Here is a 13787-nt window from a genome sequence, read left to right on the forward strand (position 1 = left end):
AAGCATCTCTTTGCAGGATGTGAGAGAAAATCCATTAAATTTTTGCTGCAGTCTTTCACTGTACAAGTGATGGAACCTTAGGTATATAACTGCAGCTTAAATAGAACAAGCTTCTGTCCCCACCTCCCGTGCCCCCGCCTCCCTCCCGTGCCCCCGCCTCCCTCCCGTGCCCCCGCCTCCCTCCCGTGCCCCCGCCTCCCTCCCGTGCCCCCGCCTCCCTCCCGTGCCCCCGCCTCCCTCCCGTGCCCCCGCCTCCCTCCCGTGCCCCCGCCTCCCTCCCGTGCCCCCGCCTCCCTCCCGTGCCCCCGCCTCCCTCCCGTGCCCCCGCCTCCCTCCCGTGCCCCCGCCTCCCTCCCGTGCCCCCGCCTCCCTCCCGTGCCCCCGCCTCCCTCCCGTGCCCCCGCCTCCCTCCCGTGCCCCCGCCTCCCTCCCGTGCCCCCGCCTCCCTCCCGTGCCCCCGCCTCCCTCCCGTGCCCCCGCCTCCCTCCCGTGCCCCCGCCTCCCTCCCGTGCCCCCGCCTCCCTCCCGTGCCCCCGCCTCCCTCCCGTGCCCCCGCCTCCCTCCCGTGCCCCCGCCTCCCTCCCGTGCCCCCGCCTCCCTCCCGTGCCCCCGCCTCCCTCCCGTGCCCCCGCCTCCCTCCCGTGCCCCCGCCTCCCTCCCGTGCCCCCGCCTCCCTCCCGTGCCCCCGCCTCCCTCCCGTGCCCCCGCCTCCCTCCCGTGCCCCCGCCTCCCTCCCGTGCCCCCGCCTCCCTCCCGTGCCCCCGCCTCCCTCCCGTGCCCCCGCCTCCCTCCCGTGCCCCCGCCTCCCTCCCGTGCCCCCGCCTCCCTCCCGTGCCCCCGCCTCCCTCCCGTGCCCCCGCCTCCCTCCCGTGCCCCCGCCTCCCTCCCGTGCCCCCGCCTCCCTCCCGTGCCCCCGCCTCCCTCCCGTGCCCCCGCCTCCCTCCCGTGCCCCCGCCTCCCTCCCGTGCCCCCGCCTCCCTCCCGTGCCCCCGCCTCCCTCCCGTGCCCCCGCCTCCCTCCCGTGCCCCCGCCTCCCTCCCGTGCCCCCGCCTCCCTCCCGTGCCCCCAGTCCCCACCTCCCTCCCGTCCCCACCTCTGTCCCCGGCTGTTTCTGAGCTGTCGGTCACATTTTGATGGCATTCTCAGTTACCGTGTATGGGTGCAGGATTAACCAATGTGAAACTGTGGATAAAGGTAATTTCAGGTGAGGCCATAGGAGGGCGATGTGGTACAACTCACCCCACACACGGGGCCACAAAGGACATCAGTTGAACTGCACACTGACATAACTGCTGAGTGTTTCCAGCATTTTCTGTTTTTATTAAAACGGAACATGTTCGAGTTTGAGTTTGTTTTATTTGAAATTTGTCAACATTGTGCTCCTCGCAGTTCAGTCCACTTGTTATAAAAGTCATGCAGGTGGGAAACATGTGTTTCTGGGCAGAGAGAAAAGAAGACTAGCTTTTATATAGCACCTTATCACCTCTCTCTGACATAGCTCAAAGTGCATCACACTCCATGAATTATTTGGGTGTATTGACTCGAATACAACTGAACACCATGTACATACTGTACACACAGTAACATAGACGCACTGTGCACATGTATTGCAGACATACATCTGTCAATCATCAGCACTAGTATCCGCGGGCGGGAGAACTCTGCCCCCAGAAAGACCAGCCTGTGATTCCCCACAATCAAGGAGCGTGAGTTTCCGCACTCATTACTCACATTACTCTATTCTCTTTACTTTTGTTTGTTTTAGAATTATTATTCATGCCACCTTTTCCACCTGAGCCCACTATCCCTCCTTTTCTCCCCCCCCCACTCCCCCCAACCACCATTTACTCGTTTAAAGTCCTTGTAAAGATTATAAAGATCTCCATCATCAAAGTGTAAATGTTAATCAACACCAGAATCGCCTGCCCAGCTGTCAAGTCCTGTGGGATTTCTTGTCACAGCTTCCGTGACAACTTTCAGTCACATTTGGAGTACGGTTCAGGGAGGCAACTCTCTGTACATCCCGCTCAGCACCCCTGGGTGAGGGAGGGAGGTTCCGACTGATCACATCTTGGAAAGTGCGTGCATGTGGACATCGGGTGAAGGCTGGCTCGGGCTTAGCTGTGACTTCCACACAATGGTCGAATAAGCTTCTGACACTGACTGTCTAGGTTCACAGGAAGACTGGCCACGTGGATGAGCTTAAACCTGACTCGCTTCATATCCACACGTACAGGAATCACGGCTTGTTTACAAGGAGTGCGAATCGTGGCTGATTTACCCTGTGTCAGGCTACTGAGGCCTGTTTCAGGACCTGTACCACCAGCTGTGACCCGCTCACTCAACACAGACCAGTAATTGAACCTGGGACCTTCCCAGACTGTGTGGGGTTTAATACCACGCTGGATGGCGGGTTGGATGCAGAGTGGAGCTCCCTCTACACTGTCCCATTGGGCGCTCCCAGGGCAGGTGCAGCACAGGTTGGATGCAGGGTGGTGCTCCCTCTGCACTGCCCCGTCGGACACTCCCAAGGCGGGTGCAGCGCTGGTTGGATACAGAGTGGAGCTCCATCTACACTGTGTCCCATCTCCTGTATGTGAAATATAAGGGCTGTTATCTTAGTCCATTCCATTATTAACATATCCAGTCATATACACCTATATAAGGATGTACCTGTATTGCAGTGTGCAGTTGCCGGCAGTCACTTCCCACTCTGTGGTACTGTGTGCAGCTTGGTATAGTTTGCAGGAGCGCTGAGAGATTGTGGCAAAGGTGCGGCGAATGTTTGTGGCCCAGAACAGCTGAGGGCCCAGGGGCAGCACGGGCCAGCCCACACTGCGATATGTGTGCGCACTAGGTCCGTGCAGCAGAGCAGGTCTCCAGTCGTCCTGGTTAACCCTTGCCACTGGATAAAGGCCTGGCTCTGTCAAGCCCGTGTGGTGGCTGGTGTGCAACGGTCACCGCACGTTAAAACAATCCACGCACAGGCATCTTTCACCCCCTCAATTGGAGTTCAGGACTGGAACATCAGGTCCTTCATCGAAACACTTGTGAACTTGTGGAGGGACAGCCTATGATGATGATGAGTTTACAGTACAAACAGTAATAGCCACTGGGCAGATATTGAGGAGGTTTGCAACCCCAGCGTTTGCTGCTGAGTTACTCATACGGTCCAGCGTGGTGTGCTGATTCTCACATGGATAGGTTTTCCGGTGCTGTTTTATCACCATGGCTTAGATCGTGCAGAGAGGGTTGGGTCGATGCAGGCCAGCTTTGCCACGGTTACACGCTTGCTGTGCCTTGACTATAAAAACATCGAAACAGACATTGTTCAGTTTTTCAAAGCTCTACATCAGCAATGCTGACAGGTGTTGGAGAATGTTAAATAAATCAAACCATTTTGGTTAAGCGAATGGACTAAGGTTTGGCAGATGCAATACAATGTCGAAAAATGTGAGGTCAACCACCTTGGAAAAAAAAACATGTAAAAGGGAATATTATTTGAATGGGGAGAAATTACAACATGCTGCGGTGCAGAGGGACCTGGGGGTCCTTGTGCATGAATCCCAGAAAGTTAGTTTGCAGGGGCAGCAGGTAATCAGGAAGGCGAATGGAATGTTGGCCTTCATTGGAGTACAATAGCAGGGAGGTCCTGCTACAACTGTACAGGGTATTTGTGAGGCTGCACCTGGATTACTGCGTGCAGTTTTGGTTACCTTACTTTTACAGAGACTATTCACTAGGCTGATTCCGGAGATGAGAGGGTTACCTTATGATGATAGATTGAGTAGACTGGGTCTTTACTCGTTGGAGTTCAGAAGGACGAAGGGTGATCTTATAGAAACATTTAAAATAATGAAAGGGATAGACAAGATAGAGGCAGAGAGGTTGTTTCCACTGGTCGGGGAGACTAGAACTAGGGGGCACAGCCTCAAAATACAGGGGAGCCAATTTAAAACCGTGTTGAGAATGAATTTCTTCTCCCAGAGGGTTGTGAATCTGTGGAATTCTCTGCCCAGGGAAGCAGTTGAGGCTAGCTCATTGAATATATTCAAATCACAGATAGATAGATTTTTAACCAATAAGGGAATTAAGGGTTACGGGGAGAGGGCGGGTAAGTGGAGCTGAGTCCACGGCCAGATCAGCCATGATCTTATTGAATGGCGGAGCAGGCTCGAGGGGCTAGATGGCCTACTCCTGTTCCTAATTCTTATGTTCTTATGTTCCATAAAGGAACATGTCTGTAAAATGCACCTTCATCTTTAGAGACACTTCATGCAGGTACTTAAAGGGCCAGGCTGCGCAGAATGTCCGCAACAAATCTGGAACCATTGTATATTGGTGCTCCTGTGCGATAGGAAGCGTTGGAATCAGCTCCACAGCCCCCATTCCCCCATCTGTTCAGCTCTCGGAGATGTGGTGGAAAATGGGGAGAGGCACCAAGAGGGGCGGGTGACCACGGGGAAACTTGCATTGAGTTAATCCTGACGGCAACAACAACAACTTTTACTTAATATAGCGGCTTAACATAATAAAACATCCCAAGGCGTTTCACAGAAGTGTTATCCAAAAAAAAATTGACATGGAGCAATATAGGAAATGTTGGGGCAGATGACAAAAAGCTTGGTCGAAGAGGTAGGTTATAAAGGAGCATCTTAAAGGAGGAAAGAGAACTGGAGAGGTGGAGAGACTTGGGGAGGGAATTCTAGAGCTTGGGACATAGGCAGCTGAAGGCATGATCATCGCTGGTGGAACAATTAAAATTGGGGTGTTCAAAAGGCCAGAATAGACTGAGCGCAGAGGTCTTGGGGATTATAGAGCTGGAGGAGATTACACAGATAAGAGGGGCGAGGCCATGGAGGAATTTGAAAACAAGGATGAGAATTTTATAATCGAGGCGTTGATTAACTAGGAAGCAATATAGGTCAGCAAGGACAGGGGAGATAGGTGAGGGGGACTTGGTGTGTATTAGCACACGGGTGGCTGAGTTCTGGATGAACTCAAGTTTATGGAGGGTAGAATTAGGGAGGCCAGCCAGGAGTGCGTTGAAATAGTCAAGTCTGGAGGTGATAAAGGCATGGATGAGGGTTGCAGCTAAGTTGAGGTAAGGGCAGATATGGCGATATTACGAAGGTGGAAATGGATGGTCTTAGTGATAGAATGGATACGAGGTAGAAAGCTCAATTCATAATCAAATATGACACCAACGTTGTGCGCAGACTCAGTCAGCCTTAGATAGTTGCAGGGGAGAGAGATCGAATCAGAAGAATGGGAACGGAGTTTGTGGCGTGAACCGAAGACAATGATTTCGATCTTCCTGATTATTTAATTGGAGCAAATTTCTACTCGTCCAGTGTTGAATGTCAGACAATCAGTCTGATAGTATCGAGACAGTGTTCTGGGATATGTCATCAGTCGGTCGGTCTGTCTGTCTCTCCTCTTGGCGCAGCTGGGGAGATCAGAGAGAGCGCAATGAATTTCAAAATATCACTGGGTCTGGTGACGATGTAATTCGGAGTGATATCATTTGAGCTGGTGTCACTGAGACTGGAGTGATGATGTCATTGAGCTGATGTCACTGAGGCTTGCAATTATGTCATTGGGGAGATGATGTCATGTCCAACCGAGTGCACGGGTCTCAATATATCGGAAACCTATAAACGAATATTACAAAAATCACAATTCTGTGGCTTAAAAAGTTCCGCACGAAAGCAGGTGCAGGTTGCTGGGAGAATGGGGCCTGGTTTTTAGAAGCCGAGATACAATGTTTTGGTGAAAATTGTTCTGGAGCTTCATGCTCCTTAGAACACAAGTGGTCTCCTGGTTCAGCCTGAACTTGCGTGGTCGACGCAGAGTTAGGAGACGATTTTAACCCACCCCCTCAAACTCCCCCCCCCCCCCCCGATTACTTTCAATGCTGGTGGTACCGTACTTTTCCTGTCATTGGCACAGGGACACTGACTGGAACCCTATTGGCAGGCATCAGCTCCCAATCTCTTGTGGTAAAACTTTGTTGTCATACTGAATTACCTGTACCTGCAGGTAGCAGGAGTCATTAGTGAAGGCTCAGCTTTTGATGTGTGTCAGTTTATACCCAGTAAATGCTCCTAATAGCTGCCAAGGGAGTAATTTAATCCCATGGGATGAGCTGAGAAAGGATAGCTGGATGTCAATGCATCATTTAGTGTACATTGTGCAGTCAGCTGTGGCTCAGTCGTAGCACACTCACCTCTGAGGCAGAAGGTCGTGGGTTCAAGTCACATTACAAAGATTAGAGCACAAAATCTAGGCTGACACTCCAGCGCAGGACTGAGAGTGTGCTGCACAGTTGGACGTCCCATCTTTTGTATGAGATGTTAAACCGAGGCCTTGTCTGCCCTTTCAGGTGGATGTAAAAGATCCCAGGGCACAATTTTGAAAAAGAGCTGGAGAGTTCTCCCCAGTGTACTGGGCAATATTTATTCCTCAACCAACGTAATTAAAAATAGATTATCTGGTCATTATCACATTGCTATTTGTGGAATGTAGCTGTGCGCAAATTTGTTGCCATGTTTGCTACAGTACAACAGTGACTTACACTTCAAAAGTTCTTCATTGGCTGTAGATCCTGAGATCGTGAAAGGTGCTATGTAAATGCAAATTCTTCCTTTTCCTCTTTTCAAGAGAGTCTGTCGAACCAGTGCTCACTTCTGTCCCTTCGCCCTCCCCTCCCCTCCCCTCCGATACACTCCCCATCCCTCCTGTAGGCGATGACATGTTGATATGCTTCTGGTCAACAAGTGCCTGCCACCCACTGGCATCTTGCCAAGGTGCCCATACTTTACCTGTGCGCTTCATCAGCAGATATTAGCGAGCAAAACACTTGTTCCTGGGACGGACCTGCAATCTCACTGAGGGTTTAAATTATGGAGATGAATGTTTCATGATGAAATGTCCCTGATTAGATTCCAGCCTGTAACTCTCTCCCGGGTATCTGTTACTCTAAATATTAAACCCCCCAACCCCTCGATTAGATTCCAGTCTATACCTCACTCCTAGGTATCTGTTGCTCTATATATTACCCTCCCAAGCCCCTCGCTGTGATTTGTGTAATGTGCGACTGATTCGTTGCTCTTCGGTGCACCCAGTCTGGTGGCTGTGCCTTCCCTGTGCTTCCTGTTGATATTTGGTATTTTGTGTTTATTGCAGCGCTAACACTGCCGGCAGCCGGGACGGACTGGACAATGAAACGGGGACGGAATCAATCCTGAGCATCAGGCGGGAGCGGGACCGACATCGGCGGAGGAACAGAGAGCGAGAGGCGCACGACGATGGTGAGTTAAACCCAACGGTTCAACCAGACACTGCGGAGCAATAGAAGCTTTATAGCAGGTAATGGTCTCCAGAGGATTGTCCTGGAATCGGGGACAGAGAAATGAACTGCCATGGCTGTCCTTGTCTGTGAGCCCTTGGTGCTGTGCTGACAGCGCAGCTTGTGCCCCTGATGATAAAGTTGTGTGGGTGTTTAGTGTCGAAGGGAGATGTGACGCCAGTGTAGTCACTGCAGTAAGGGGCCGTTGCTCATTGATGGATGGTGATGTTGTCTTGTGACCTGAGGGTATTTTAGCATTGCAGAAATGGTCCGTCAGGAAGCTGCTCTGTAGGTGGATCAGTGTCTGTGACGTTCTCTCACTCACTTTAATTAAGCTTGTAGAAAACTCTCTCTGGCAAATTGCATTCTGTTTTCCAGTCGGACAGTGCAGCTCAGTGAGCCATTCAACCTTGTGAAAGGACAGTGCTGGGAGATGGGAGGGAGGTTCACACACACAGAGCACACAGATCAGAGATGCCTATACTCACCCAGGGCAGAGATCGAACTGGGGACCTTCCTGTCTTGTTCAGCTCATTACTACACTGGATGGGCAATTGCTCACGGAGCCACAACAAGAGGCCAGAATTCTTGCGTCATCGCTACAACAGTAAATTCATCTTGTTCCCGACATTCCAAGGATGATTCATTGGAGAAAGTGCTGCCGCTGCCAACCTGTCACTTTCACTCAGTGCTGTTTGCGAAGCTCAGTCGCCACGTCCTAACCAGTGAGGGCTCGGAGCCCTGAGTGAATTCATGTGTTTTTTTTCTCTAGTCTGGTTAAAAGTCATTAATCGTGGTGCTGTGTGAGGATCTTGACAGCACTAATCAGTGAACAAAGAGAGAGAGAGAGGGGAGCTGTCAACGACTGCAGCAGCCGGTTAGCTATGTTATTGCTGCCTACGATGTTTAGTTAGTGTATCCTCAGCCTGACACCCAGTGTACCTGATGGAAGACACATGCTATTTGAAGACTGTGATTAGACATATTTCCCTATATAATCACAGAAATTTCAATCTACATGGAGGCAAGTGCCTGTGGCAGATATTCTATAATATATAGCTGTATAATTATAAGTCTTGCGTCTAGCACACATCTGCAGTTTTGCACCTCCAAAGCATCATGCGTCCAAAGGCCAAAAAATTGTGATTGGTTCGAATAGCCACATAATGATTGACTGAACCTTAATAAGTTAATAGTATTAGATAGTACCTGTTAGTAACAAATGACCAGCAGATACGCAGCAATCCAATCTTTCTCTGAGCTCATATCCATGCACCAGTGAATGCTACACAACTGCTGTAATAAGCTCTTCATACTGGTTATCACTATCATTTTATCTCTCTCAGGTCAGTTAGAAACTCTGACTGTCTAAGCTTATGTGTGAAGAAGGGATACTTGGGTGAGAGACCCAAACACACACAGCCTGTGGAACTGCACCCCAGAAACGGGTAAGCCCCTCTGGCCCAAATAAATAAATAGTGGGGCATTTCCCTGGTCATGACGTCCTTCACTATCATTAGAAGATGTAAAAACAAGCAAAGTAAAAGATGGTGCACGACAGAACAAGTACAAGCTCGGATTAGCAGTGTTATTGTAAAGCACCAGTTTCTGGTGTGATGCATTTTTCCAACACCCAAGGTGCTGTCTGGTGCCATCTTGGGGCTGCAGAGGCCAGCAATTGAACACATAGAGAAAAATAAGTTATCCCACTAGGCCACCCAGGCTCACTCTATCCCCCAAATGGTGTAACCTCAAGGGCCGCTGCTCATGCTAACTTCTGGAAGAGGCAAAATAAGAATTCATATCTGCGGCTGGTTTCAGGCAAAATTCTGGTACATTCCTCTTGAATCCGCAAGGCAATCGAGCACCTCCCAGGGGTCAGAGGTCACCCATTACTTGCTGAAATGATCGAAGTCCGGCTTCATTTGGAAAGCGGTGACCGGATCGGATCAAGTCAGCATGGATTTATGAAAGGGAAATCATGCTTGACGAATCTTCTGGAATTTTTTGAGGATGTAATTAACAGAGTGGACAAGGGAGAACCAGTGGATGTGGTGTATTTGGACTTTCAGAAGGCTTTTGATAAGGTCCCCGCACAAGAGATTGTTGTGCAAAATCAAAGCACATGGTATTGGGGGTAATATACTGACGTGGATAGGGAACTGGTTGGCAGACAGGAAGCAGAGAGTCGGGATAAACGGGTCCTTTTCAGAATGGCAGGCAGTGACTAGTGGAGTGCCGCAGGGCTCAGTGCTGGGACCCCAGCTCTTTACAATATACATTAACGATTTAGATGAAGGAATAGAGTGTAATATCTCCCAAGTTTGCAAATGACACTAAACTGGATGGCGGTGTGAGCTGTGAGGAGGACGCTAAGAGGCTGCAGGGTGACTTGGACAGGTTAGGTGAGTGGGCAAATTCATGGCAGATGCAGTATAATGTGGATAAATGTGCGGTTATCCATTTTGGGGGCAAAAACACGAAGGCAGAATATTATCTGAATGGTGGCGGACTAGGAAAAGGGGAGGTGCTACGAGACTTGGGTGTCATGGTTCATCAGTCACTGAAAGTGGGCATGCAGGTACAGCAGGCGATAAAGAAGGCAAATGGTATGTTGGCCTTCATAGCTAGGGGATTTGAATATCGAAGCAGTCTTACTGCAGTTGTACAGGACCTTGGTGAGGCCTCACCTGGAATATTGTGTTCAGTTTTGGTCTCCTAGTCTGAGGAAGGACGTTCTTGCTATTGAGGGAGTGCAGTAAAGATTCACCAGACTGATTCCAGGGATGGCTGGGCTGTCATATGAGGAGAGACTGGATCAACTGGGTCTTTATTCACTGGAGTTTAGAAGGATGAGAGGGGATCTCATAGAAACATATAAGATTCTGATGGGACTGGATAGGTTAGATGTGGGAAGAATGTTCCCGATGTTGGGGAAGTCCAGAACCAGGGGACATAGTCTTAGGATAAGGGGTAGGTCATTTAGGACTGAGATGAGGAGAAACTTCTTCACTCAGAGAGTTGTTAACTTGTGGAATTCCCTGCCGCAGTGAGTTGTTGATGCCAGTTCACTGGATATATTCAAGAGGGAGTTAGATACGGCTTTTACGGTTAAGGGGATTAAGGGGTATGGCGAGAAAGCAGGAAAGAGGTACTGAAGGAATGATCAGCCATGATCTTATTGAATGGTGGTGCAGGCTCGAAGGGCCGAATGGCCTACTCCTGCACCTATTTTCTATGTTTCTATTAACCCATCGAGGGAGCTTTTAAGAAGCTAATGGCCCTGAAATTCCGGTGGAGCTCTTTCCGCGGGCAAACGAAAGAAAAAGAGAAAAAAGATGCGCACTTACCTGTCACAGCGCGTGCACGTGGGGACGTGCGCAGGCCAGGATCTGGTGACAGCAACCAATCAGGTGTAATATAGAATCTCATTCATAGTAATAGGAGTTCCGGACTTACTGTGGATGAGAACCCCCGCCGCCCAATCACCCAAAACACAATAAAAAAAAATAGAAAATAAACTACATATTTAACATTCATTTAAATTAAAGTTGTTATAAAAAAATATCGTTTCCCGACTTTTTAAAAAGTTTTTTTTAATTAAGCCTTAAAATAAACTTACCGTTGTGGAGAGGGTTTTTAACAATAAAATGTGTTTTTATAAACTTTATTTTAAAATGATTGTGTATTTTTAAACACTTGCGCCTGTAAAAGTAGGCTATATGCCTGCTTTTTCAGACGCAAGATTTTAAAGGACATTTGCTGGGCAAGATATTCGGAAATCAAGCCAGAAACTTGACAGATTGGAAAAGCCGGTTTTCAGCACATGCGCATTACGTGCTGAAAACCGGCTTTTCCGATGCCTTCCCGGGTCTGTAGAAACTTCGTATGGATCCAGGACATCGGAATTTCAAGTCCAATAACAAGAAATAGGAGCAGGAGTAGGCTATTCGGCCTCTCGAGCCTGCTCCGCCATTCAATGAGATCATGGCTGATCTTCTACCTCAACTCCACTTTCCTGCACTATCCCCATATCCCTTGATTCCCTTAATATCCAAAAATCTGTCAATCTCTGTCTTGAATATACTCAACGATTGAGCTCCACAGCCCTCTGGGGTACAGAATTCCAAAGATTCAGAACCCTCTGAGTGAATACATTTCTCCTCATCTCAGTCCTAAATGGCCGACCCCTTATTTGGAGACTTTGACTCCTGGTTCTAGACTCCCCAGACATGGGAAACATCCTCCCTGCATCTACCCTATCAAGCCCTGTAAGAATTTTGAATGTTTTAATGAGATCACCCCTCATTCTTCTAAACGCCAGAGAATATAGGCCTATCTACTCAATCTCTCCTCCTAGGACAATCATCTCAGGAATCAGTCCGGTGAACCTTCATTGCATTCTCTTTATGGCAAGTATATCCTTCCTTGGGTAAGGAGACCAAAACTGTACACAATACTCCAGATGTGGTCTCACCAGAGCCCTATATAATTGCGGTAAGATTGATTTGGTGTTTACCTGAGTTAGTTAAAGAAAGAAAGACTTTCATTTATATAGCACCTTTCACAATGTCAGGATGTCCCAGAGCGTTTACAGCCAATGAAGTACTTTTGAAGTGTAGTCACTGTTGTTATGTAGAAAATGCGGCAGCAAATTGGTGCACAGCAAGGTTCCACAAACAGCAATGTGATAAAGACCAGATAATCTGTTTTAATGATATTGGTTGAGAGATAAATATGGCCAGGACGCCAGGGAGAACTCCCTTGCTCTTCTTCGCAATAGTGCTATGGAATCTTTTACATCCACCTGAGAGAACAGATAGGACTTTGGTTTAACGTTCTTTATTTAAACCCCAGTTATTTCTGTTTGTCCACACCCTTCAGTGTCTTTCCATTTACTTTCCTTCCTTGTTTTTCCTCCCAAAATGCACTTTTCTGCATTAAATTGTATCCCTCTCCTGCCTGCCCAGTCCAATAATAGACCTTTTGGGCTGGCTTCTTTTACCGGAGTAATTATTTGGCGGAGTAAGAGACACATGCGCAGAAGCGAGAGTTAGGACAAATATCACCGACTCCGCCACCTCCCCCCAACCCCCCCCCCCCCCCCCACCCAGCGCAATTCCTACTAACCCTTTTCTGCACATGCGTCCATAACCACGTTGCCTCCACTGAGCAGCCAAATGCATCCGCCGTGCTTCCCACAGCACCGAGCCCCGAGAGGGCCGCAGGTCGGAGCCTCCCAGGGCGACGGGGCGAAAGAGAGGAGAGAGAGAGAGAGAGAGAGAGAGATTGGCCAGGGTGGGGGGTGAGAAAAGAGAGAGAGAGCGTGTGGTGGGGCGGGTGGGGGGGGGGGGTGAAGAGAGAGAGCTTGGGGGGGTGGGAGGGAAGAGAGAGAGAGCTGGAGGGGGTGGGGGGGGGGAGGAGAGAGAGAGCTTGGTGGGGCGGGGAGGGGGTGATGCTTGGTGGTGGGGGCGGAGAGAGAGCTTGGGGGGGGCGGAGAGAGAGAGACCGTGCTTTGGGGGGGGGTGGGGGAAGAGAGAGCCTAGGGGGTGAGAGAGAACCTGTGGTGGGGAAGGGGAGAGAGTGAGATTGGGGGGCAGAGAGAGAGCTTGGGGGGGGGGTGGGGGTGGGGAGAGAGCTGTGTTGCACGGGGAGGATCTCACTGGACGGTGTGTTACACAAGGGGGAGGGAATCTCCCAGGACAGTGCGTTACATGGGAAGGGGGGCTCACATAAACTTGCCTCCATTCTTGTTGTGATTACTGTTGTTGAGCTGTTTATTAGTGGCTGGGAGCGACATGGCTTTGAGTCTGAACCTTGATTGCTGATCGGTAAATCTCATTCGTGAGATAATTCTTGAAGTGGATAAGTTACTAGATTGTCAGCTTGAGTCGTAGAGCCTTACAGCACAGCAGGGGGGATTTCGCCCATCATGTACTAAATATATTCAAAAAGGAGTTAGATGAAGTCCTTACTACTAGGGGAATCAAGGGGTATGGTGAGAAAGCAGGAATGGGGAACTGAAGTTGCATGTTCAGCCATGAACTCATTGAATGACGGTGCAGGCTAGAAGGGCCGAATGGCCTACTCCTGCACCTATTTTCTATGTTTCTATGTCTGAGCCAGCTCTGTGAAAGAGCTACCTTTCAATCCAGAGCGAGGAGGAGTCATTTATTTACTCTGCTAACCATTGTTCCTAAGGTGACATTTTGATATGATGTAAGCGTTTATTGAATGCAGCTTATGTGAGGGAATCCACACAGTATCTGACCTGTTCCCACTCCCTGGGCATTTAAAAGGATAGAACATTGGACCAAAGGAAGAATATCGGCAGCTTGCGTATCATTAACAGGCTTCAGTCCCGTGGGGTACACCCCACTCTCCCCCACCTGGCGTGTACACCCCACTCTCCCCCACCTGGCGTGTACACCCCACT

The 13787-nt window shown here is 49.6% G+C and overlaps 1 protein-coding gene across 1 annotated transcript in view; it reads left to right on the forward strand.

The window, feature by feature from the left end:
• Positions 1–13787, forward strand: part of LOC139228898 (segment polarity protein dishevelled homolog DVL-1-like) — a 160749-nt gene that overhangs the window by 64409 nt on the left and 82553 nt on the right. The window contains exon 4 of the mRNA XM_070860395.1: positions 7189–7313. Within this exon, the coding sequence (XP_070716496.1) occupies positions 7189–7313 (125 nt within the window). The remainder of the gene's footprint in view (positions 1–7188; positions 7314–13787) is intronic.

Source organism: Pristiophorus japonicus, chromosome 18 (assembly GCF_044704955.1).
Source record: "Pristiophorus japonicus isolate sPriJap1 chromosome 18, sPriJap1.hap1, whole genome shotgun sequence".
Lineage (NCBI taxonomy): Eukaryota > Metazoa > Chordata > Chondrichthyes > Pristiophoridae > Pristiophorus > Pristiophorus japonicus.